The sequence below is a fragment of the Coloeus monedula genome (assembly GCF_965178545.1).
Source record: "Coloeus monedula genome assembly, chromosome: 1".
NCBI lineage: Eukaryota > Metazoa > Chordata > Aves > Passeriformes > Corvidae > Coloeus > Coloeus monedula.
Window position 1 is genome coordinate 141814386 of NC_138781.1, and position 27595 is coordinate 141841980.

A 27595-nucleotide genomic window follows, 5' to 3' on the forward strand; every position below is an offset into this window, starting at 1 on the left:
AGAAAACAGTGCAATATGTGGGCACTTTTTACCAGATTCATCTTTCATAAACAAAGAGGAACTAACCACAGAACATGAGACTCACAATTTCAGGCAGAAACGTAACTTAATTATATTTGTTGTGTCCAAGCAGGATAACGAATACCATTATTAATGCAGTTAACATCACTTTGATAGGGATGTATGTACAACTCCTAAATATGTTATTACAAGACGTACCTCCCACTTTTCAGATGCACTGCTTCCACGCTTGCCTGATTTAATTAAATACAGTCTTCCTGTACCATCAGAAAGGGTAACCCATGTGGAGGATGAGAAATGCATTGAGGCACAAAGGCGGTTATCACATGCAGTCAAGTCTGTAGGTAGCCTGAAAACTTCTCTTGGTTTTTGTAGAGCAGTGTCCTATAAACAAAAAGTCATGAACTAAGACTTCATAAAGTATTTATTAATTTCAGTATATATTACAGGCAAATTAAGAATAATAAATCTTAGTAGCAATTTACCAGTTTTGCATGTCATTGAGCATATTTGGGAAAAAGTGGGTAGCAAGCGTAATTCCCACATATGTGGGAAAGGTGGTACGAATTCATCGAACTGGTTTCTATGAGTGTTTTCTAACTGATATTTCAGCACTTTTATTCTTCAACTTTACAGCAGTAATTATATTTTGTATTAGAAAAGGCTTTTATTTTCCCCTAGTATTCCTATATAATAATCACTTACCTCAAATAATTCTAGTCCCAGTAAAAATGTGGAGACTTAAAAAGAAGTGAAAGCCACAGAATTGTATTCGAACTAGCACATAAAACTCCCCTGTAAATTTAAAAGAATTTTAGCTTATTCTGTTGCACAACTGGCAAATACAATTTCTCAGCCTTCCTAGAGTGGTCACTTTATTCAGTAAGTTAAGAGAAGTAAGACCTGTGATTAGCCAGCAAAGAAAAGCTGTGCTAATTCATACCATAATTAAAAATAACTTTTCCATCACATTATTATTATACTATGGAGTTAAATCCAGTTGGCAGCCAGTCACTAATGGTGTTCCCCAGGTCTTAGTACTGGGGCCAGTCCTGTCTAATATTCTTATCCATCATCTGGATGAGGGATGTGAGGGTACCCTCAGTCAGTCTGCAGATGACACCAAACTGGGCAGGATTGTCGATCTGCTGGAGGGCAGGAAGGCTCTACAGAGGGATCTGGGCAGGCTGGATCAATGGGCCAAGGTCAATTGTATGAGGTTCAATAAGAAAAAGTGCTGGGCCCTGCCTTTGGGTCACAACCACCCCATGCAGCACTCCAGGCTGAGGGCAGAGTGGCTGGAAAGCTGCCCAGTGGGAAAGGACTACAAGTGCTGGTCAACAGTAGCTGAACATGAGCCAGCGTGTGCCCAGGTGGCTAAGAAGGCCAATGGCATCCTGGCCTGTATCAGAAATAGTGTGGTCAGCAAGATTAGAGAAGTGATTGTTCCCCCATACTGGGCACTGGTGAGGCTGCACCTCAAATCCTGGGTTCAGGTTTGGGCCCCTCACTACAAGAAACACACTGAGGGGCTGAAGTGTGTCCAGAGAAGGGCAATGGAGCTGGGGAAGGGTCTGGAGCACAAGTCCTATGAAGGAGCAGAGCAGCTGCGGGAGCTGGGGTTGTTTTGCCTGGAGAAAAGGAGTCTCAGGGGGACCTTATGGTTCTCTACAACTACCTGAAAAGAGGTTGTAGCCAGGTGAAGGTTGGTCTCTTCTCAAGTGACAGGACAAGAGGAAATTACCTCAAGTTGCTCCAGGGGAGGTTTAGATGATATTAGGAAAAATTTCCTCACCAAAAGGAAACAGCCCTCGAACAAGCTGCCCAGGGTAGTTGGGGGCACCCCTGAATAAATTTCAAAGATGTGTGGATATGACATTTAGGGACACAGTTCAGTGATGGACTTAGCAGTGCTGGGTGACTGATTGGACTCAATGATCCTAAAAGGCTTTTTCAACCTTAACAATTCTATGATTCTACTACATGTCAAGATAAGTTTATTTAGCATCCTGTTGCAGTGCCACACTGCAATCTTTTTTAAGATTTATCTGAACTACAGATAGCTTTTGACCAGAATAAACAGAGACACTATGGTGAACAAATTGCACAGATTATGTAATTCTTCAGTGAACAATCAAGACATATGGATTTTTAAAAAATTATGCATACCACTACATTTTACAAAAAAAAAAAAAAAATCCATTATTTCCTGCTCTGTTAACTTTACACAAATCAGCTTGATTCAATAACAGTGCAAAATGGATGTTAGATTACCAATTCCATCTATATTTCTAGTAATTGTTCTCATAAGTCTGCTTTAGTTCTGTTTTGTGTTCTTAATTTCCTGCTAATTCTAACAGAAAAAACCTGCTTTCATGCTGAAAACTGGATTTCCGACTGTTTTCATTAAGTACAGCGACAAGTCTTCCAGCATATCTTTTATGGATTATTCTTTATCTTCTGCCTTCACTCTCACATACAGCTCTTTCTTTGCTGAATAAGGCTTTGTGACTTTCTGTTCATTATTTGGCTCATGGAATGTCAGCAATGCTGCTGCCTGCTTAGGGCTAAGATTTACCTCCATTTTTTGTGTTGAAGTAATCTCTGAATACCCAAGAGGCTTGTTAGGTAAAAAAAAAAAGCCCTAACAAAATATTTATGCTTTGAAAATAATTTGGCATCACAGTTTAAAAAGCAGTCAAGACATGCTTTCTCAGCAACACAGTTTGATCAGCTACTTATGAAGTAGATCAGGCTGTAGTATTAAGAGCACAAACAAATTATTCTCACAGAAAAATATAAGATGCAAACCGCAGATTCAACGACATCAGAGTCACATCTCTGTGATCTTTTAAATAACCGCAATGGAACTTAATAGTTTGAAGCTTTTCAACTGAAGTAAGAAGCTGTTAAATAAAATGGGCTGGCAGTTTGTCACAAGTGGGGTCCCTGAGGGATTGATACCAGGCCCCACACACTGAACATCTTCATAAGTTACCTGGGTGATGGGATTGAAAGCACCCTCACCACATTTGTTGATGGCACTAAACTAGGTGATGAGGTAGACATGTACCTACAAGGAAAAGCCATCTGCAACAGAGAGCCTGGAAGAGTAGGGCAGCAAGAATGCTGGGAAAATAAGCGAGGACAAGCATAGTCCTGCACCTGGAATGGCATAACCTGAGAGCTCAGAATAGGCCAGGATCTGTGTGGCAGGGAGCAGCCTTGCTGAAAAGGACCTAAGGGCAACAGGGACAACAAGCTGACCATGAGTCAGAAGTGCAATGCTGCAGCACCAAAGGCAAATTGGATCCTGGGCTGCATCTGCAGAAGTTTCACTAGAAAAGAGGTGTGATCATCCCACTCTACCCAGTGTGCTTGTCAGGCCCCACCTGGAATAATGTGTCCACAACTGAAAGAAAACATGGACAAATTGGAAAAGGTGCAAAGGACAGCCATGAACACCATCAAATGGCTGGAGAATTTGCCCTATGTGAGAAGATTGAAGGAGTTAGGCCTCATCTCCCTGGAGAAGAGTCAGGGAAGACCTCATCACAGTACTTCAGGGCAGCTACAAAGAGACCAGGGGCTCTCTCTTCACAAGAAGTTGCATAGAGAAGACAAGGGACAATAGCTAAAAATTGCATTAGGAGAGGTTTCACCTAGACATAAGAGAAATTTTTCAATGAGAACAATCAATGACTGGAACAACCTCCCCAGGGACATGGCAGAATCTCCATCACTGGAGGTTTTCAAGACACAGCTGGACAGTGCTCGACAACCTCATCTAGGCTCCTTTTGCCATGAAAGCTTGGACTGTATGATCTTTTGAGATCCCTTCATCTGGGCTGTTCTGTGATTCTAAAATAAACACAGGACACAAAAAATATAATTTAAAATACTATAATTCATAGACTTCAGGATCTGATTTGTAGTCTTCAAAGAGGTCTTCCAGTAATGACAAAGAAAAGTAATTCCTGTTGTTTCTTTTCTGTATCTTAGAGGAATATTTCTCAGGAAGTTATGGTCCTTTCCCCTAATCTCACAGAGTTTTATATATATGTGTATCATATATGAAACAAAATTAGATACAATGGTATCTAATGGTATCATAGGTATTTTACAAGCTAGTGTACCTACACGTTTGAACAAATAAAATAATCTCTGAAAAAAAAGGTGCCTGACTGACCTTTAGAGATCATCCCTTTTCAAACCCAATCTATCTTCTTAATCCAACAACAAATAGACCATGTTGAGAACATAAAAAATGTTTACAGAGACAAATAACTATTTTTTGTTTTATTTTACTAGGCTCATTTCCAGTCAGTTGATCTACAATTATTTTTGAAGGTCCACATATCAGAAACCTCTGTTTAACAAGAGAGAAATTCTTCCCTCATTACTAAAAGTTAGCATTACTGTCACTAAAATGAAAATATATTTAAGAAGAAATATATTTGTAAAAATAGAAAAGCAAAATTTGAAAAATATTACAGGGACACTTTTAAAGATATCGACAAGTATGTAAAAGGAAGCACAAACAGAAGCATACATTTGTATTGAAAACCTGGGTGGGACACAAGCAATTATTGATTCTGTGACACCCAAAATGTTTCTTAGTCTCAGGCCCATTCTTAATGTAATAAGGCATGAGACTAAGAAATATCAGTGAAAACATACCAGATTAAAACTGTGTCTCATTACAGACCCTGAATATTCAGCCACAAATCATTTGAACATCCTCTGTCCCTCTATTTTCACCCAAACAATCAGTAGCCTGGGGGGAATAATCCACTTTTAGCAGAAGAAACTTACTCATTCTGCTCTGTGAAATAAGGCAGTCAAAAATATACATACAAAGGACCATCTCCAAGAGAGTCCTTAGCACCTGGGCATGTGTATACAAGACAGAAAGAGCACGCTGTGCGTGCAAAGCGTGCAGTGGCCTCATTTATTGAGAATCCCGCCTTCGAGGGGATTTCAAATCTTTCATATTTTCCAGATGTTAGTAAAATCAGATATGCATTTAACATATGTTCAAAGGTAAGCAAGAGAAATTTGATTTGGGTAAGTACCATTTTAATAACCAACAGCAAAAAAAGACCAGATAACAAACAGATAGCCTGCTTGCCTTTTGGGCCTACTTAAATTCGTATTAGAGATTACTGTGTGCTACAGGAAGGTTATGAAACCTGCAATGGAAAATATTTTGGCAAATGGCAAATTTGATTTTTAATTATTAGAAGCATTCAGGGTCAGTTTATAGATTCAGTTGTATCACTACACCCCTTGGACTATTCTGCTAATTTGTAACACATTCAGAAGGCGAGAATGAAAGAATTAAAAGGAAAAAACCCAAAAAAACCAAACCCACAACCCAAACAAATATCACTCAAACACTAGATACATAGAATTTTGGCTTCCTCATATTTTATTTAATTCTTAGATTTCATGGAAAGGCATGTTTTTTTTCTACAAAGAAAGTAGAAAAGCTTTCCATTGTAACTAGTAATGACTACTGAGCCTAGGAAAAAAAGTCAAAATCCTGTGTATCTTATCATGGAAAGAAGAAGCATCATTCCTCTTAACAGTGACTTAGAGGGGTATACTATACAACATTACAGAAGACCACACTTTTGTCAGCCTTCAAGTGAATCTTAACAGTAAGCTTCAAATAGTTTTGGATGCAATTAAAATAAAAAATTATCAACTACTTAATCTTCTAAAGCTCACATCAGATTTATCAGCATTGAGCAGGAGTTTCAGAACTCAATCTCCTGAAAAAATGAAAAATAATCTTTATTACAAAGGCTTTTTCAATAGGCAAGAAAGGAAATAATCTCATTCACAACTTTTCTGTTCACTAATTTAACTTTAGGCATTTATTAGAACAGTCTCTAACCTCACTCACTCACTACTCAAGGATCGACTTCCTTGAAGATGAAACAAAACCTGTCCTCAAACCCCTTGTGTCAAATTAGCTTTTTGACTTGCTGTTTCTCTGTTCACCAGGTGGTTAACTGAGGTAATAGTAACTCCCTGCTTTAGAAGTATGAGGGGATGGTGAGAGTCTGTAGTCATGTATTATACCAGCAAGAACTGGCTAAAATAACTCGGCACTGCTCAGGCAGCAATGATCTGGGCATTGGTCAGCGCTGGTGAGCAACTGCATTGTCCATCACTTGGTTTTCCTTATTTTATTTCTCTCTCTTTTCATTATCATCATTATTTTTGTTGTTATTATTAATTAATTTTACGTTATATAAATTGTTAAACTGTTCGTATCTCAACCCGTGGGTTTTACCTTTTTCTGGTTCTCTTTCCCATCCTACTGGGGATGGAGGAGGGGCAGTAAGCAATCAGCTGCATTGTACTTAAGTTGTCAGCTGGGGTTAAACAACAATACTGTACAAACATGAGATATTTTATAAAAAATTTAAAATAAAAATTAATTTTTCAAGGAAGTAACAGGGAATGAGAAAGGAATAAAGGAATTAAAAAAGGAAGGAAAAAATGAAGTTGCAAGTCATATGGCAGGCAATTCCCACAAAGTAGCAGTAACAAATACAAGATTTTGTTTTTATTAAAAATCAAAATACCTAGGCATTTGACACATCTCTCTAACTGTAAAAAAAGTCCTTACCCAGCATTCTGAATAACAAAGAGACAAGTATTTAAAACCCTGAAACAGAACACTGAAAGATTTTGTTGTTCTCTATCTGCTTCCTTATTCTGACTTGTTTCAAATAAAATTCCCACTTTGTGTCTGGTGCCACTAACAGTTGTTCTGAATTGAAGTTAACCAAGTTACAGAAACAGTATTCCATAGATAATTCTTACTGGAAATTAAAAAGATGAAAATATATACACCATTAAGGATTTTAATTACACGTCAGAAGAGTTCCTATTGGCACAATTTTTCAATTTGATTATTTGAGCATAAAAAGAAACAAAGTTGTCTTTCCAAGAAGAGCTTAAGGTCAAGAAACCAAGTCCAACTGCTAAAGGATAAAACTTTGAATGCTTTCCAGCTATATTTGAATACTACAAACACCAAGCAATCAACAAAGTTGAGTCAGATGCAAAAAAATGACCTAAACCCCCCCAACTTGGTAATCCCGTCACTACTCTACCCATTGGGTGTTCAAAGCAAAGTATCAATTGCTGCTGACATATTGAATGAAAATGTCCAACAGCTGTAATAGGAGAATGTTAAAGCTATTATACAGTATTTCTAGCCAAGTTATAGTAACAATTTCCTCAACCTGGTATAAAAAGCCCACCTCAATACTCATCCCTCAATACAGAAGAACTGCTTGTGTTGATCAGTTTTCTTTTTTCAATTATGTGTGATTTTGAGCAAGTGGAAAGATGTTATATGCACTTCTTTTCCTTCACAGATGGCATCTTTTTAAACACCTAAGTTGCAGGGATAATTCATGATATTTGGATAACCAACACACTGTCATATTAGAATCAAAGTTGCAACCAAAATAAGAAACAGAACTAGAAATAATGATGTGTTAGAAAGCCTGTGTTCTTTCACTCTGATTTTAGGATGAACACATTAACCTGTTCCATCTTCTGTTTTAAAGAAGACTGACATTAATTTTAATTGTAAGCTGTACTTAGCCAAAAACAATCCTATTTTTAATATACATTTGACTAATATATGGCCAGGCACATTTGTAATGAGACACCTTGTTGATGTTTCTGAACATGCTTTTTATACATATGCAAGCACGTTTCCTTTGTATAACAGCACAGTATCATGTATTAGGACAGAAGATGGTGCCTATTTATTTCCCAGTACAATCAGTTTTATTTCCCACTTCAGGTGGGACCGAAAGTTGTGACCAGATATTAATCAAGTGCCATTATCTTGAAATAGGTCCTAAGGAAGAATATTTCTTAGGTCAATTTATGGCCTGTTATCTGCTAAGAAATAAATTTACACACATAGTGCCCTCCTAATAAAGGCAGGGTATCCCTTTATTTTTGAGTGTCTGTGTTGTGCAGGCAGAAGGGACCTGCAGGGTTGGCCTCAGTGAGGGCTGCCCTGTGCACATACAGCCATTTCCAGCCAGCTCCACTGGCTTGCCATCAGAGATAGTTGAGCTTGTCAGCTAAGACAGTGGTGTGGAACAGAAGTTTGCCTGCAGCCCTTGGAGAAGGCCATGGAAAAGCAGGTTATCCCCCTGAAACCCACAGAGGACAGATATCCACACCTTTGGCCATGCAAAAGCACACAATGGAGCAAGTTCCTGGTACAAGCTTTGTGTGACCTTCTGTCTTATCATCCTACACTAGTTCTAACTGGCAGTAAATTAAATAACTTTCCCCAAAGTCAAGTCTGCTTTGCCCATCATGGTAATTGGTAAGTGATCTCCCTGGTTTTATCCTCATCCACAAGCTTTTCTTTTCTCCCCATATTGTTGAATACAGGGAGTGAGAGAGTGTCTGGGTGGGCATCCAGCAGCAAGCCAAAGTTAATCAACCTCAAGGATAAAACAAAAAAATGAGATTGTGACAAGCCACTATTAACAGAAGGCTTTCTTTTAGATGTTTCTACTAGGAATCCAGATGATCTCAAAAGTTTTGGAAAAAGTCCTAGAAGATTATTTTGTCACACTAAGAGTCTGCCAAAGGCTCTAACTGCTATATACTATGAATAGCAAATGAACTATTTTGCAGCTTCAGTTCTCAGCCTATCATCCTCTGGAAACCTATATTTCCTGAAAATCTAAAACTACAATTTCAGAATTTTTCTTAGTTTTGTCCTGACCTAGTAATTTCTGTCCTCTTGCACAGACTAAGCCACATGCTCTCACAAACTCACACATTGCCCTGTGTTTTCACAGGGTTACAAGTCAAATTCTCTGGTAGCATAACAATGGGTATTCCTTTCCACACAGTCTTTTCTTCATTAATGCCCAAGCACTACAATTGTATGTGCTAGAAACATGGTGTCCATAGAGCTATGTCCTTTCCCCTCTCAAATGAAGTATAGTTTTGTAAAGGAAACTAAAGCATCCATGCACTAAAACGGCTCAAAAGAAATACAAATTTTGACTACTTAGGACCACCAGTATAAAAGCAGAAATTTCAGACTTGGCCTAGCTTGCTTACACTATTTTGAGTTTCCTCAGGGCCACCAGCATCTTTTTGCATCCAACAAATGATGTCTAGATTAAGCATTTCTAATTCTAACATATATACAATGATTGGGTTCTCAAGGTAGCAAACAAACATCAAGAATGTCAGGGAGAAGAGACAGCAACTAGAAAAGCATCTTCCCTTTTCCTCAGCTTGTCATCATGTCCATCTTCCCCAGAATAGAAGCAGATGTAACACTATACAGAAGCCTAAAAGAAAAGGAGCTAATGTGTATGTCTCCAACAGTGATAGCCATAGGTTGTTGACTCAACCAAGGATTGTTGGTAATAACACACTGTGAGAAAGAACAGGATGTGGCTGGAGACGGTGGCCATACAGAGGTAGGACAGCACTTTTCTGGGACAAACATCCTTGTTCTGGCTCCTAGAGAAAAGCACAGCACAGTCCAGCATACATGTAGAAATATTGTGGAGAAGTGCATGTGGACATGGACTGCAGCAGGGAGATCGAGACCACCAGAGACCCCTCTAAGCCCTCCAACCCATTTCCAGAAAGGTCTGGAAGAACAAACTGCACATGATAACTAACTTGTATAGCAAGGGAGTCACCTATTTTCCAAGCAGAGAAACCGACCCATAAACAGGTACTCCCACCAAGCCCAGGCAGCACCTCCAGGACCCTGGACATCCCATCAGCCCACTGCTGTGTGTTTATACTAGGAGCTCAGGGACTAACATTCCAATTTCCATGCCAAGTGTGTAACTCACTAAAAAACTCTGAAAGCTTTTGTGAACCCTCTGGCTTTTGTTGTTCCTTTTGACCATGAGCATCTTCAAATCCTGGGCACTCCTGTCCCCTTAAGGATGGATACCACACACTACTGCAACACTAATCAATATTATTAACACAAAGAAGTCAGAAACCTCACTTGAAATCCTTTCATTCTTCCTGGTGAAATGCATTTTTGTTGACCAACCTGTCTTCCTGGCAATAGCTTCCCTCAGTTTTTGCATTTGGATCCTACTTGCAATATTTTCTATCTCATCTGCCCCTATATTTTCAAATTCAATGTTTTAAAAAAAAACTTTATTCTTACCAGAGTCACTGACAAATTCATAATCCTTCCAAACTGATCAACATAGTAGACATTATCCTGGTACCAGGAGTCAAGGTGAAGATAATTATACATGCCAAAAGCACGCATGTGGTCAAGGGTATATTGATCATCACGAAGCTGCACTTCTGCTACAGCTGGAGGGAGAAGAAGAAGACTATTTTAACAATTATGTATTTACAATTTAGTAATTTAAAATTCAAACTAATAATATAAAAACATTTCTTCCATTTTCATTCCATAGGTATGCTTTATTTGAAGAAAAATATATTATGTATACATAGTTTAAAATTTCACTATAAGCTTGGAAAGCAAGTCATCTGCCCTAAAGGCCACTGCAGCCATTTGCTTTGATTATGACATCACTATTACCATTTACAGTGGCCTATTGCAGTGGTTTGCCTTGGCTGAATGCCAGATGCTCACTAAAGTTACTTTATCACTTCCCTCCTCAGCTGGACAGGGGAGAGAAAACATAAGGCTCATGAGGGAAGATGAGCACAGGGAGACATCGCTCACTGATTACTGTCACAGCCAAAGCAGACTCAACCTGGGGAAATTAGTTTAATTTACTGCCAATCAGACTACGGTAATGAGAAGTAAAACCAAATCTTAAAACACATTCCCCTCCAACCCTCCCTTCTTCCTGGGTTCAACTTCACTCCCACTGGTCTCTCCCTCCTCCCCCTTCCAGTGGCACAGGAAACAGGAATGGAGTTGAGATCAGTTCATCACACCTCTCTGCTTCTCCTTCCTCCTCATTCTCTTCCCCTGCTCCAGTACGGAGTTCTTTCCACAGGAGACAATCCTTCACAAGCTTCTCTAAGATGAGTCCTTCCCACAGGCTGCAGTTCTTCACAAACTGCTCCAGAGTGGCTCCCTCCCACAGGTCACAGTCCTTCAGGAAAGACTGCACCGAGGGGGTGCCCAACGCGGTCACAAGTCTTGCCAGCAAACCTGTTCGGTGTGGACTCCTCTCCCCAGGAATTCACAGGTCCTACCAGGAACCTGCTCCAGTCTGGGCTTTCCATGCCATCACAGCTTCAGTCAGGTGCATCCACCTGCTCCGGCATGGGGTCCTTCACAAGCTGCAGGTGGATCTCTGCTCCCCCATGGACCTCCATGGGCTGCAGGGGAACAACCTGTCTCACCATGCTCTCCACCACAGGCTGCAGGGGACTCTCTGCTCTGGCACCAGGAGCACCTCCTTCCGCTCCTTCCTCAATGACCTTGGTGTCTGCAGAGTGGTTTCTCTCACACAGTCTCACTCCTCTCTCTGGCTGCAGTTCTGGTACAGCAACTTTTTACCCTTCTCCAATATATTACCCCAGAGATGCTACCTCCATGGCTGATGGGCTCAGCCTTGGCCAGCATCTGGTCCATCTCGGAGCCAGCTGGGATTGGCTCTGTCAGACATGGGGGAAGCTTCCAGCAGCTTCTCACAGAAGCCACGCCTTATAGCCCCCTGCCACCAAAACCCTGCCATGCAAACCCAGTACACCTCCACCCTGTCTCTCACCAGCATGAGCTGAGGTCCAACTTTCCAATAACCCTCACAAGATGAAACACGCATCTACACACATGCAACAGCAATATCAAACCTACTTTGTATTACAGTAAGGGGAAAAAAGTCTGCTCTGTAGTAACTCTAGGAAAACAGCAGCCAAAAGAAATACTCCATATAACTACATGGATTTCATAGTCTTAAATTTTTAACTAATCTATCAACACTTGAAAGGCAAAAGATTAAAACACTACAAAGCAGAATTAGTTCACAATGATTACAAAAAAAAAAAACCACAGAAAAAAAAGCACAAAACAAAACAACAACAAAAATCAAAAGCAAACAAACAACAACCACCCACCATGATTTTAGCACTCTCATTAAGGCTGAAATTTTCAGAAATGTCCAAGATACATCAAAATTTCAGACTAAGTTTTTCTAATTGAAAGAGGCTGCAAAGAATGGCTGTTCAGTGGAATAGTACCTTCTTCAAGGCAAGAAGCATACTACCTACACTCATCCACTTGAGCAAGATTTTTCCAAATAGAAGACATCTACTCAGCTACCAGTAATCAGAACTGGATTATCTGTCAAAGACTAACCAGGTTTTTACTTAAATTAGGTGCAGCTTTTTTCTTCTATTCCGTATTTATACAGAGATGAAGCAGCTGTAGACCAAACATCTCAAAATACATTAGCAGAGGTCTCATCCATCCTTCTGTACATAGTCTCAGATAGACCAGAATTCCATTTCATTCTCCAGTACAGGCAACCCAGGATTCTTAGCTTTCCTACAGGGAACTTACCTTGAACTTCATACAAGAAAAATCCTTTAGAAAGTTACAAGTAAACTCTGTCAGTTCATGATGATTAGCACTCAAGCCCAGAGTATGGGAAAAGCACCTCAAGGCTAATCCTTCTCATAGCAGCAGTTCACAGTTATTTTAGTCCCTAATCTTTCAACTTCTACTTTCTCCCCTTTTCTGCTCAGAAACAGAGCAAATCTATTTCCAGTATTTCACTTCCATCCCTCCCCAAACAGGGGCCATTCAAAACTCTGTGCAGCAGCACTCAGATTTCTTACTCTTCTTTAGCATCTACTTAAACCCTATTGCAGCAGAAGTCATTTACTCTGTCAGAACACCAATTCTGCAAAAACCAGTTCACTTGGGAGTGCCATCAGTGCCTCTGCACAGCTATCACAGACTCAACAACCAGAGAGTCACTATATGGCTCAGAGCAGACCCCATTAGAGACACTGGCCATTATCATAAAAGTGGCTTTAGGAAACTATGCAAGACTATACTGCCTGATTAATAAAAAATCCAGTCATACTATACAAAACACTTGCAAAATGACAGCATAATTAGCAATTAGTCTCCTAATCACTGTTGATATTTGCAAACCAGCAGTTTTAATTCCACCCAGATCAAATCATTATTCATATTCACCAAACAGGAGGGATTTCCGTACCTCTGCAATTAATAAATTACTGTTCCACAAGCTATGGCCCTTCAAAAAAAGCTAGAATATCAACAAAGGAGTGAGAAGAATAGACACCTGTCTTAATGGCAAGGACTGCTACCCATTCCAATTCCTACTTTAATTAATTAGAATATTTTACCATAAATAACACTGTAAAAAAAATAGAATATATTGTGAAAATACATTTTAAAGCTGTTTGTGTAACCAAGCTTTATCACAGAGGTATTTTTTCCCAACACAACAAGAGATGACATGAATATTTTCTAAACAATTAAAGACCAAACCAAATATAATCCAGGATAATTATTTTCAGTGAAACCAAGCACTTACCATCTACTTCCTGTATAGCTGATCTTATGAAATTAGAATATACATGTAGAAACATGTAAAGATTTTTTAGCACAAAACCCCTAAAATGGTAAGGCTTCCTTTCTCCACTTCTTCCTCCCCACTCCCCTAGTCATGTTGCTCCTGTCAGAACTGTAACTAAACAAACAGGAAAAATACTCCAAACCAGATTATTCCTAAAGTAAAGGTATATAACTTTTCAAGAAAATTCTTGGAGCAATAAACTATTGATTAGCTGATTGTAAGGTGATAAACTTTATAAAATCTGGAAGAACATGAATTCTCTATCCTTGATTTTTCTAGACTGTAGTTCTGATAAGCCCTGAATAATATAGGGAGTCAGGAATAGGAGATCCAAATCCCTTGTGTTATTGGAATATGTAATTAATTCCACATAAACAGAAGTCAGAAACTATACAATTCATAGGTGATTTTAAACCAGGAAATCTAACAAATGTGTACTGTCTTGTCATGAAACACTTCAAATGAGGGAACCAATGGCTTTCAGAATGTATCATACATATGTGTAGCCCTGCCAAGATGAAGCAATTACAGAACCTATTCTATTCTCCATTAATTGAAACCCATACTGTGATCAAGTGAAATCTGTGCACAGTTGCCATCTGCTATGACATACCATGTGCTTAGATAGTTTATAGAAGATTCTATACTAGGATGAAATTCATTCCTTCCTTTCTACAGCCTTCAAGATTCAAGGTTTCTTGATGGTCCTTCAAAAAAAAAAAGAGAAAACCAATAGAGCTGAGTGCTAAAAAATAAAGGACAAAAGAGAAAAGAAGTGGAGACTTTTAATAAAGTAAATTCAGAGAAAGATAACTTACTATAAATGGAGAAGAAATACTTCAATCAGATCATCACCTTATTCAGTCTCACAGTTACACACTGTTATGCGTTTTTATTTTGTTGTTCAGTCAGGATTTTTTTCTGATTTGTTGTTGTTTGGTTTGGGTTTGTTTTGTTTCAGGGTTTTTATTTGGAGGGTTTTAGTGGTTTTTTATTTTGTTTATGTGATTTTTGAGAGTCAGACTAATTCACAAGTCTCAATGGGTTCACTAGTCTGTTTGGGTTCAATTAAGAAGCAGCAGTTAATGGCAGCTATTCAACAGAACGATGTGGTCTTTATCAAATTTCTGATAAATACATCTGCATCAAGAAAACTCAGAAACATGGATTCATACACTGCCATTCATACCAGAAAAGAAAGCAAATATACAGAATGCATAAATTAAATCTCAGTTTTCAATATTATTTCCCAACAACCCTAGTTAGGTGGGATATTTTGGACTAGTACAAAGAAAACTGTACTACTTTTCTAGAATTGTATTTATCTCTACTAGTTCCATGCTTACAAAGAGTAATTTGACTCAAAATAATTTAAACATAATTAAAGATTTTTCCTCACAATGCTTTACTTGAAAGCAAAAGCACTAAATACAAAGTAATCCATAATAATCAACAGAAGATAGTTAACTGTTACAATAAGATCCCTAGCTGATTATTATTACAATTATTAGTCTCCAGTGCAAAAAAAAAAAAAAAATCTCCTCTGAATAAAGAACACTATCAAGGAACTTATACTTTAAATGAATAGAGAAGTCTTACATCTGCCATCAAACACTATGAAGCAGAACTGGGGTGAAAAAAAAAAAAGAAAGAGAAAAAAAGGGTGAGGAACAACCCCCAAAAAGCCCTCCATTTTTAGATGTTTTCCTGAATACTCCGAAGCAACTTTAAAAAACTGCAAAATATGCAAAGTAATTACACCAGCATATTTTGTGGCATCAAATACTATATGCTTGTATGTCATGCCTTGTTTTGCAGTGCCACCCAGTGGAAGCAATTTTGTATTTCAGATACACTGATCTACTAGTGGAAGAGATAATTTATTTTCTAGTATCAGCATTCAAAGATCCTTCTAACCCTGCATTAATGCTTTTTCTTCTAATTATAAAAAATATGTTCTTACTTTTAAAGGCAGCATCATCTTGTTGCTGTTAACATGTGCCTGAGACCTAAACTTTTATGAACTACAGCTGCAAATGTCTCTAAAAGCTCACAAATTCTTACTATTTCCCATGCATTACTTTAAATTTCGTTTTATATTTAATTTTTCAAATGCGAATGGAAAATGTAAATGAAAATCTCTGTAAAAGTTTGAAACACTAGTGCCTTTTGCTCCATAAAGAGTCACAAACATGTTTTTTTCCATGTACCACTACTAATGGGCAACTTTTCACTGAAGTACAGACCTTCTAAAGAGGATGCATTACCACCATTTTTCAAATAAAGTGATAAAACTCATAAATGCTCATGATCAAAGGAATGCATTCTCTGCATATTGCCCTGGCTTGCAACAGCAGCTCATGTCTGAGCAAATGTCTAGTCTGTCTTCCAGCTGTAGCTATATTGAAAACATCCACTACTACATCATAGATACAGTGGTCCTGCCAAATAGACAAGGTAGAGAGGAAAGGGATCAGGGACATCTGTATCTGAATAAATTCTAAGCCTCTGGAAAGAAAAAGGAATTAAGAGACATCTGACCAGTAAACAGCAAAGGTCTCAATCCTTTAAAAATGTTGTGCAACTTGGACACGTTCGTTGTTGGAGATGAGGATTTGCCCCACAATCTCTGTTTTGGACTCTCCTGAGATCAGATATGGGCAGAAAAGACAACCATAAACAAAATGCTCTTTTGTCCCTCCTAAAGGTTCAGTGATAAAAAAAAAAAAAAAAAAAAAAAAAAAAAAAAAAAAAAAAAGGCAAAACTCAGTGCAAGGGAAACATTTGAAAATAAGTTATGGAAAGAAACTAAAAAAAGTAAGGAGAAGGGCAAAATTTATGATGAAGAGCTAGGAACTAAAGGCATAATAATGTAGGACTCATTACCAGTTGAAATATATTACCAGGATGAGAGATGAGAAAACAAATGACTGTGAGAGTTTAGCATTAACTAGGACAGAATGGGTTGGAATAAGAAATAAAAGAAGAACATGCAAATCATAGTATTTAAAAGAAAAGGGAAGGTATCGTATTTCCCCCATTCTTCCTCACTGTGACCATACATTTTAAGCAATTTACAAGGAAATCACCTTCTATCACAGATCTAATAAATATTTTTTTAAAAATTATTTCTTTGTCAGTTGCATATCTGACCACAGCAAATTCCTGGCAACCACAGTCAAGCAGTTGAAGCATATTAGAACTGAACACTAAGTTTTACACGATGGTCAGAAAATGAAGCTCGCTGTAGTCCTCAGGAGCATGACAACCACCACACACTGTCACACAACACCATGTGCTGCTATCCGCCTGCTCCAGTGGCAGAAGACTGCATCAATTCCACAGGGCAATTTTTCTGGTCATTTCATTTTATAGTTAGCAGCGAAATTCATAAAAATAGATAAATATAAAAACAGAGATAAAAATATTGAGACAAGACTGATACTCTAAAGTTCACTATGCAAGTTTGTAATAACACTGCATAAATACTTCAACTACGGCTGAGCTAAAACTCAGTCCTACTTAGGAATAAGCACCTATTTCTTTTTATTGTCATGTATTCCAAGTACTCTAAAACTCACATATTTATCTTAACTGCCACCAAATTTGGGATGCCAAACAGGCAGAACTATAAATCTCAGGTCATTTGAAACAAACACTCATTTTCAACACTCATTTTCAACAAATTCAACAGCCTTTTTACATTAATCTTCCAGATTCTCCTATGATATTTTTGCAAGCAATTGTGAAAAAAATCAGAAATAATTATGCTGACAGTGTTCCTAAACATTTGACATTTTTTCAGCTATTGCACTCAGTCCCACTTTGACGAAATCAAATCAAATTCTTCACACAGTGACAAATATTATTTTAATAATCAAAAAACTACCAAGCTCTTCATTATGTTCCAGAGGCTTTGAATGTGCACACAAGTGTGCTGAAAAGCAGAAGTTCTTGGCCTTCCCACAAAATATTGGTTTCTTCTCCCATGCAGTAATTTGAAAAAGCCCCAGCCTTCACACCCATCCACAGTCTCTACAACTCACCTCATTATTCCTGTACAAAACAGAAATCAAGTTTTGGAAGGATACCCTAAATCTAACACACATGTAGAGTACTGACACTGAGAAATACAAAAAGTCAGGTACAGAACACCTCTGCACTGTGAGGAAACTGCCTTGAAGGAAGCAAAAGAAAACCAGCAAGGCGAAAGAGGCAGCTGTACAGCCTAAGAGCAGCCTGAAAATAAAATGTCTGGAAGACAGATCTAAGGCCTGATATGTTTCCTGTTATTAATTCCAAAACACAATAACAACAATAAAAGCTTTCCACTCTTCAGAGGACCAGTATTTGTATGCGCACACAGAACAGAACAAGTGAGTTAGTAGTAGTGACTCTGTAGGACAGTTGAGTGGTTAGACTGAAATGAGTCAGGGTCTTTGCGCTGTGAGAAGTGGGGAAAGAAAAGAACACAGTCACACATACCAATCCTGTATCACACGTGTTGGGGTTTTAGTTTAGTCCTTTTTTTTTTTCTGTTAAAGGAATTTTCCCCTATACATGTTGCTAGGGGAACAAATGGCTGAGTACATACGGAAAACAAAGGACCTGGCTGCTCTTTTTGTTTCACCTGGGGGTGTGGGCAGTTGGGTCTCCGCGTCCAGAGAGAGAAAGTTGTTTTTCCTACTGCCGCTTTTCTTTCTGCTGGAGAAAACACCAGGATCCCAAGCCTGCCTTCCCCGCTGGGAGCCTGGCCCTGGCCCCCCTGCCCCGCCATTGCTTCGAGCCTTCACTACGTTGTAGCTGTGCTCACCCTGCCTGCCCAGACCGCCGGGGGGGTTCCCCGTTTGGATACATCTCGTCTGCCACCCGGGATTTGTGCTTGTCCCTGCCGTTCCAGCCTGCCGTTCCTGAGGGTCTGGCTGGACACCGGGATCGGCTGCCCAGGGGTTTGTGAAGCCTTTGTCCCATCCCTTCCCGGGATCCCAGGCCGCCAGTGCCGCGTGCTCCCCGAGCTCGCTCCGGAGCGCCCCCTGCAGCCGCGGGGGAACCATCGCACCTGCCCTGCTCACCGGGAGCCGCCAGCGCCCCTGCCGGCTGCGAGCGGAACTGCACCCGAGGGGAAAGGGCCCGACAGCCGAGAAGGCTGGCACTGGGTTTGGGATTGTTTGCTGTTACTGCCAGAGTTATTGTTTGTTTGACTGGTATATATATAATAGTAAAGAACTGTTATTCCTATTTCCCACATCTTTGCCTAAAAGCCCCTTGATTTCAAAATTATAATAACTCGGAGGGAAGGGGGGTTGCATCTGCCATTCCAAGGGAGGCTTCTGCCTTCCTTAGCAGACACCTGTCTTTCAAACCAAGACAACACGACTTACTGTAATTATTATGTAAAATATGTGAATGGACAAGAACTGAGAAGATCCATCTCTCCCTTAGCAACTCCACTGTTCATGTACTCTAATGAAAATCTGTAGTCCTCACCTACTTAGAACAGGTGCACAACTGACTATCCAGGAACCACAGAGGTAGCTTGACCATAGGCAGAACAGGAATAAGGCAGTAATTAAGGCACTGCACCTATGCTACACATCTCTGTACATCTCTGACACAACTGCAGCACTCTCATAACACGCACCCACTCACCTGCACTTGGACTGTCTTTTGAAAGGTGACACCTAAAGCAGTCTTACAGTAAAAATGTTATTCTCGTTAAATTTTCCAGTCCTGCCATAGATACACTGACAGTCTAATTCATTTGACCTTCAATACAAAATTTATCGAAAAACTTCGTTCTTACTGCTGACAATTCAGCACGGCAAACATACCTTTCTGATCCACTACAAATACAATGTATTTTACACAAAACTAAAGTAACATATAATGGGTAACTTTGTAGACAGGTATATCGTTCAGTAAATATACCGAGACAGAGACTACACAAATTGTGTAATCACAAACTGTATTTACTGTCTCAGCTTTACAAAAAAACCCCAAACTAATTCATCCTTACAAAAAGACCTGAATTTCACAAATCAGTAAACATAGGGTACTGAGAGATTTCAGGGCATGGCTAAGACTGTAGGCACATATCCAACAGGACTTTGTGCTAATGTACTCCTCATGTACATGAATTAGCCTGTTAATGGAGCAGTATCTCAAACACTAATGATGCTTGGCAGAGAAAGCAGGGCATGGAATGCATGGCCTGAAGATCCACCTCTGAACTGTGGGCAGAGTAAGAAAGAAAAACAGCTGATTTGCTGAAGTTTGTATAAGATGTTGATTCAATATGTATTTCTCTAAATCGCATGTGCTCCCTTCACACTACGCTTTGGACTACCTCAGCTGGTAACCTGGCCTCACCTTACCTGCACAAGCAGGCGATTTAGGACACAGATTTAGGACACGGGTTTCCTTACTCATTTGGGAACTAAGCGCACCAGGGGCAGACAGCTACAAGGCAGAGGTCTGACAAGTCGGAGACCTCCGTCCACCATGAAGCCACCTGGGGGGAAGGACGACGGACGTCCCTGGCCAACTGCAGCAATCACAAAGAGAGAAGCCGAGACGAAGCGCTCGGCGTCTGAAACGCCCGCCGCTCGAGAGGCGCGGGACTTCCGCTGCTGCGGGCCGGGCTGTCCCCAGCTCGGGGCACCCTGCACTGAGGGCCGCTGCCCGGCCGCGGAGCACCGCGAAGGGACGAAGGGAAACGCTGGGGGATGCGTCCCCCCCGCGCTGCCCAAGGGATGCCCGGCGGGATCAGCCCCGCGCCGCGCCCTCTCCTCACCCGCGTCCAGCCCCAGCTGGTAGCAGGCCAGCGGCTCCAGAGACAGCTTGTATCCCTCGAACTTGGGGTCCAGGAGCAGGCGCTTGGCCTGCAGGGAGCAGTGGGCGGCGCCCGCCATCCCACAGCTCCGGAAAAACTTCGGGAACCGCCGGCAACTCCACGGGCCCTCGGGGAACGCGCGGCAGCGGCCGCAGAGCACCAAGGGAAGAGGGTGCGCGGGCGCCCGGCCGCCGGAGTACGTGCTGGGAGTTGTAGTCCGGGCCCGGAGGCAGCCGTGGGACCGGGGCGCGCCGGGAGCTGTAGTCGCCGAGCCCGGACTACGTTTCCCGGCGGAGCCCGCGCGCAGGAGCGGTGGGGCGGGCGGCGCGTGGCGCGTCTTGCCGGCGGCTCCGCCTCCTGCTGCACGGACCGGCGGCGCTGCGGCGGGCGGTGAGCCGGGAGCGAGCCGGGAGCGAACCAGGTCGGACTTTCCCTTCCTTTCCCCGCGCCGCTCCCTCGCTCCAGGGGCGCCGCTGGGCGGGCCGAGCGCCGGAGGCGCCGGGCGGGAGGGCCGGGCTGCGGAGAGGCCGCGCCCGGCGAGGGTGGGCCGCGCCCGCGCAGGCGGCCCGGCGAACTGCCGGTGCCCCGGCACTCGAGCAGCCGGGCGGGTGCTGTACCGAGCTCGTCCCCTGAACCGGTCGCACACTGGTGCTCCGGTCATTAACCGCGGGCATGTGTCAGCGAACAGAACACTGCATGTCATTCTGTTTTGGTGACTTTTTTTTGTTGTGCGAATGGTACCAGCACTTGTCGAAACTCTCTTTTGCTCTGGGTAGGTTTGTGGAAAACCTAGATTTCCAACATGAATAAAGATGCCCAGATGAGAGCAACCATTAACCAAAAGCTAATAGAAACAGGAGAGCGAGAACGGTAAGTTGACTTCCTACTCCATGCCGGTGAGAGGCTTTAAATACATCAGAACTGCACTACACCTAGTGATGCCATGAAGATTTCTTGCCTTTTCTTTTATACCCCTCTTATACCTTTTGACAACTTCTGTATTCTTAGTGCTTTTTGCCTACATTCTTGGACTTGTTTGTTGAGCTAGGAGACTAAGCATTTTAGAAGCTTTGTAGGTAGGGGTTAGTATGCCCCAGAGCCTAAGGTCCTCTCCAGAACACATTCTGTAAACTAAGAGAGAACCATCCAGGAGAAGGCTCCTTGGGGAGGGGGGCTCACTCGAGCCTCTCACTGGGGAATCTTTGATAGATGTGCTAATTAGTAAAACCTATAATGTTATACCAGATCTTTTGGGGTCAGCATTTTGGCAGGGTGCATTTTGATGCATATGACCTAGGCATGTGCACCTAAAGATCCTTAAAATAAATACCAAGGTAAAATCCCTTTTCCCCTTCTAACCGTGTTTGACTCTTGATTTTAAGACCAAGAAAAGGCATCACTAGAAGTAAAGTAAACTCAACTCTAAATTCTTTAAATGCTTGCACATGAAAGTCTTGAGTGTTATATAAAACTATTTTTAAAAATGCCTTTTGAACAGTTTTGTTTTAGTTTTACAACTGAAAAGAGATGGTGGGGAGTGATTGGCTTATGAACTCTAAAACTTTCTCTTATTCAGGTATTTTGTGTTGAAATGCCCTAGGTTCATGTAAGAATCATCATTCCATGCAATTTGTTGCAGTTAAGTCTTGTTATTTCCTGATAAGGAGAATGAAACAAAACTTTCCTTTCTGCTTTTAAGTTTTTCTTGTGTTTCTAGCTCTTCGCTTGTTAGGTAAAGCAACACACAGTAGAATACATAAAACAGCACTTGTGCAAGTCATTGTAGAGATCCCAATAAAGGCAAACAAGTAAATTGCACAATGTTTTTGGCCTTTAGGTGTCTCTTTAGTCTGTTTTATTGACATTGTATTCACATATCACTAGACTGCTTGTGCCATTTCCCTCATCATTGTTTCACTGTGCTTGTAACACCATGCACCAGAAGCTTCATTTTTAAAGGCCTGTATGGCAAATTTTTTTCCTGGGTCATGGCATAGCCTTGTACCTGGTGTAACTTTTTGTAGCCTGATGTGGTAGCTCTGCTCTACATCTTTCCTGGCTGTGACCATCCCCTTGGAGATTGCACAGAGCTTCAGCAAAGCAAGCAATTTCTTGAAATGGTATTGAGATCTATTTTATCCTAATTTAAGAGTAGGAAGGGTTTTATCAGGATGTCAAAAGCTCTCTTACAAACAAGCTTTATCAGAGCTGTACTATGATCAGAGACAGAGCACTTGGATTTCTTGAATTGAGAAATATCTAGAAGCAGCCAATGTCACCTGTATTCTTACTCTGCTTTTTGTCATCAGTTCATATGCCCTCTACACAATTCACTGAGTAAAAGGGATTAGACCTGCACAGTTCAGCCTCTTGGTGCAGTCCTTTCATTCATAAAAACAGGGTTTTGCTAGAGTTATTTAAGATAGTAAAGTATAGGCAGGCTTGATAGCTAATGGAGAAAACAGTAAAAATATTAAAGTTATTTATCATATTTTACTTTCATTTTCCCTTCTTCTGTTTTTTAGTACTAATTTTCACTTTTTTAGCTAACTTTCAATATTCTATTTTGATATATGGAGTAGATGCTTCATTATGGCAGATTTTATCTTCTCCATTAATGCCTGAATCCTTGTTGCTTAAGCTTACATAGCTAACCATGCTTAGGAAGAAAAGATATAGGATCCCTTCATTTTCATCCAAAACGAGGTAATGTGTAACTGGGAAGATAAACCTGCAGTTGAGTAGTGCAAAATTCATGTTTCTGAAAGGTGAGCGGAAAGGTTTTACTTATTTTGAAGACCTGGTATCAGGTGAAATACTCCAACTTAGAAAGTTTGCATACATCTGCTACCAGAATAGACTGTCAGGTTGAGTAATTCAAGGGCTTCTACCTTTTTTTCGGTGGCTGCAGCATCAACACTGCCTGAGCAATTCTGTGAGTTAGCTCCTGAGGCACCAAATCCTCATAGTCCAATATGGTGAACTGAAATTGGAAGTCATTTGGGTTTGGATTCACCTGATGTTCAGCCATTTCTGCTGCTGGTCTGGGAGCTCTTGGGTAGTAATTATAGGTTTAACTTTCACACTGGAGCATATTTAAGCTGTCAGGAATGTTTGCTGTTCTAACAAGTTGTATATTGTCTTAACAGCCTTAAAGAGTTGCTGAGAGCCAAGTTAATTGAATGTGGCTGGAAGGATCAGTTGAAGGCACATTGCAAAGGTAACAGTGGTCAATTAATTAATATCCTTTGTAGTCAGCTGAGACTCTGGCCAAATAAAAGTCCCAGATGAAGGCTTTACTGCCAGTTTAAACAAGACGCAGGCAAGAGGAAAGTATCCCTGGCAACTGGGTTTGCGTGCAAGGAAGCATCTTGCTGTCTTGGCAAAAAAAATCTTTAAAGAACTCTGATCTGAACCTTATTAAGCTTCTCAGACAAGTATAGGAATTGATTCCCTAAATATTTATGATGAGAACAGCTTTTTGTTTTGAGAGTGATGACTGTTGCTACAGGAGAAGAAAAAAGACAAAGGAGGATTGAACAAATACAGCGGTGTGCAACTTAAAACCTTTAAACTTGGGGAACTTTGTTATCTGCATATGGGAGAGAAAGAAGTGCCTTTGTACTCTTTCTGAATACAGTTTTTGAAATTAAGGTCATCTCCTTAGAGGAGAGAAAACAAGCAGATGAATGTCTGAATACCCAAATCTTTAGCTTTGAGTTAAGTGTTTGGCATTGCTGGAATTTAATGACTTATAAATTGTATGAAACTGTTATGAATAGTACTTAAGCATCCAGAAATATTGCTGCATGATGAAATTTCCTTAAAGCAAGTAACAAATCCCTTGAGCTTTTGCTTAAATTCTGCTTTTGTCTGTTGTGCCTGGAAATTCAATATTCCACTACAAGTGTGTAGGGAACTACACTACAAGTGTCTATTCCACTACAAGTGTAGGGCTGAGTGTGTTAAATTGTTTTCATAGCTTGATTTGCAAAGAAGCCTGAAAAGATTAATGTTTGCCATTGTCCACCTAATGGCACTGCCAGAGATTACCCGTTTCAGTACTACAGAAAACAAGAGGGGTGTTTATCTGCCTTCTTTACCACACACTTCATACTCTGCTATAGTAAAGTTATGGAAAATTATTTGGTTTACATTAGTACTTTGGACTGTAACTGCAGTTGCTGAGACTGAAAAATACTCTGAAAAATAAGTATATTTATCTGTGTTAAGAGCATAATAACCTCCAAAAGGAAGGACAGAGAGACATGCAGCTCCTAGAACAGGTCCAGCAGAGGGTGACAAAGATGCATAAGGGATTGGAGCATCTCCTCTTAACGAGGAAAGACAGAGGGAGCTGGGCCTGTTCAGCCTTGAGAAGAGATGACTGAGGGGGACCTCGTCAATGTCTATCAGTATCTGAAGGGAGGGTGTCAGAGGATGGATCCAGGCTCTTCTTGGTGGTGCCAAGCAATAGGACAAGAGGCAACGGGCAGAAACTCAGGAAGTTTCTCTTGAACATGAGGAAGAACTTCTTTACTGTGCAGTGACCATGAACTAGAACAGATTGTCCAGAGGTTGTGGAGTCTCCTTCACTGGAGATAGTCAAGAACTATCTGGATGCAATCCTGTGCCATGTGCTCTGGGATGACCCTGCTTGAGCAGGGAAGTTGGACCAGATGAGCCACTGTGCTCCCTTCCAACCTGATGCATTCTGTGATCTGGGGAGTGGGGGTGGGCGTTTGGGGTTTTTTTTTTTTTTGTTTGTTTGTTTCTACAAATAGTTCATGTGATGTCAGTTCAGAAAACATGTTTAGTGTCTTGGGGACAATCAATCCTAGGTACTGACATACAGTTAAAAACATTTATGTTTAAACAATATTTTAAGTTCATGCTCTACTGTATTGAGATTACTTCTCAGCTTTGACTTTGCACTTTTCAGTAATGTGCAAGGCACAATAAGTGAACAATTGTTTAAATTCTGATGTGTATTAAAAATAACCTTTATTTTGCTATATTACTGGTTATTTTTTTTAATGTGTATTCCTTTCTTTCTGACATACTTTTTGACTTGGCTGAAATATGTACAGAAATCTTGTTTAAACCAATTGGAAGAAGAGTAAGGATTTACTGTGCTCTTCCTTGTTGTATGTTCCAAAGTTTTTTTCCAGTTGCACCTTTCTTAGGACTGTATAAATAATGTGTTTTAAGAGAGAAGTGAGCCAATTGTGAACTGCTCCAACACTCCCGTAATAGGCACATCTGGTAATTTTCAGATGAGATAAAACATTTTCATGTTTGTTTTTAAAATATAAGCTTATCAAGATGCATCAGCAGTGACAAGTTCCCATCCTTAAATCTATGGCATGAGTGAGAGACTAAAATCCACTGTACAATGCAGTAGGTACTGCGCTAATAACCTATATTTAGGTCCCCTGCTCTTCATGTTCTCCCATGACTATGTAGGCAGGTTTTGTCTCTTAATCACCAGCACAGGTTTCGTCATCTTATGAATGGATTAAAAGACTTAAAATATCGGTCTTGGTCTTCCCCAGATGTCATTAAAGAAAAAGGATTAGAACATGTTACTGTTGATGATTTGGTGGCAGAAATCACTCCCAAAGGCAGAGGTAAGAAAATACAAATGTGGATGTAGTACTACATCTATAAACATACCTACCTCTATTTCATTAATATTTTGAAAGCAGCATCATGAACTTGCCTGTGTTGAATTCAAGGAAACATGTTAATAGCTTGATATTAACTACAAATAAAATGTTAATAGCTTGATATTAACTACAAATAAAACATGCAAATTTGTATTGCGTAGCAGCCTTCAGAGTATTTTTGCAGATTACATTATTTAGTCATGTCTATATTCATTTTTATAATTGACTTAATGGTCCCAAGTTGTGTGTGCAACACAGATGTTTTAAAATTCAAAATCTTTTAAGATGGAAAATCAGAACTAACAGTGTAATGGGAATGGGAAGAGTAAAGGACATAGCATACAGATACAAAAAAAATTGAATCACTTAAGGAAACTGCACTCCTCTTTATATTGTTCCTCTTGGGCTCTCTAGCAGGCTTTGATGTTAGTGGTAGTAACTTCATTAAGTTCTAAATAAAAACAGGCCTTCAAAATAGCTTGCTGGAGACCCTTACTTAGAGGCCAGGGTTGAGATTTTTTTTTTTGTCTTAAATTTGCGAAGAAAAAAGGTAGGATAATCACGCTTCTTCTGGTGATTATATCCTGTTTTCTGTTGAATAATCCTTTTCCTCAAACTTTCAATTTTCTGGATGAATCGGCAAAAAAACCTACCAATAACAACATTGTTCTCAACAGATCCCAATTTCAGTCTATTTTAAATGTGAAAAGTATAGATGTGCTATATGAAAATTAAGTATTTTCAGTTACTTTAGGTATTAATGGAATTGCAACAATGAAAGAATAGAAGTAGCTGTTGTAAAAGTATGGTATTGGCATACTTCTTGTTTTGTCTTTTTTTACTTCTTACTTTCTTATTTGTGTTTCAGCTTTGGTACCAGACAGTGTAAAGAAAGAACTCTTGCAAAGAATAAGAACCTTCCTTGCTCAGCATGCCAGTCTTTAACTTTGACATTCATCTGGGGTACAGTGTTTCTGCATTACATCAGTCATGTCAGGATTGGAATGCAGTTTACATACTTAAGGATGGAAAATCATTACTTTTTCTTTGCACTGCATTGATTTCTTAAACTTGGTGTTATTTTAATAAAAAATGTTGTGGACTCATGGTTCTAAGGTGCTTCTATCTCTCAGTGGACTGTAATGTGGTGTCACCTGTTCCAGTTTTTAATAATCCATAACTTTATACAACTGTGAAACCTTGCAAAGGTTTTCAGAAAAGAAGCACAATTAACAAGTGTGTTGACCAGAAATGAAGAAAACAATTTAAAAAAATGTGGAAAATGGGATATGACGTACTGCTGAGCATATCCTTTCTGATTTTCCCAGAGTAAGCAGGAGAAAGTTAAGACTACATGAAACTGTTGGTGACATTCCTTTGGTACTTCTTTTCTAGCAAATGAGTTGTTTGAAGTCTCTGATGGGGATTGGAAGTATTTATTTAGCAATTCATAAGAGGTTCAATTCTTCAAGAAAAAGGGA

The 27595-nt window shown here is 40.1% G+C and overlaps 2 protein-coding genes across 4 annotated transcripts in view; one reads left to right on the top strand and one right to left on the bottom strand.

Annotated features, from left to right (window-relative positions):
- The window catches only part of NUDCD1 (NudC domain containing 1), a 35272-nt gene extending 14706 nt beyond the window's left edge, over positions 1-20566 (bottom strand). For 2 of the 3 annotated variants that reach the window (XM_082285865.1, XM_082285863.1), the window contains exons 1-3: positions 20407-20566; positions 10235-10389; positions 220-405 (exon numbers count right to left, since the gene is read on the bottom strand). In XM_082285865.1, the coding sequence (XP_082141991.1) occupies positions 220-405; positions 10235-10389; positions 20407-20524 (459 nt within the window). In that variant the 5' untranslated portion in view covers positions 20525-20566. Of the gene's footprint in view, positions 1-219; positions 406-10234; positions 10390-14226; positions 14275-20406 lie in introns of those variants that run through there. The other variant, XM_082285864.1, reaches the window with a different exon arrangement.
- A 217-nt stretch (positions 20567-20783) lies between these two features.
- Positions 20784-27229, top strand: ENY2 (ENY2 transcription and export complex 2 subunit). Its single transcript, XM_082302459.1, has 5 exons — positions 20784-20866; positions 21222-21315; positions 23595-23665; positions 26001-26075; positions 26983-27229. Exons 2-5 carry the CDS (start codon positions 21248-21250, stop codon positions 27057-27059), a joined length of 291 nt encoding a protein of 96 aa, XP_082158585.1. The 5' UTR covers positions 20784-20866; positions 21222-21247; the 3' UTR covers positions 27060-27229.
- Positions 27230-27595: the final 366 nt, after the last annotated feature.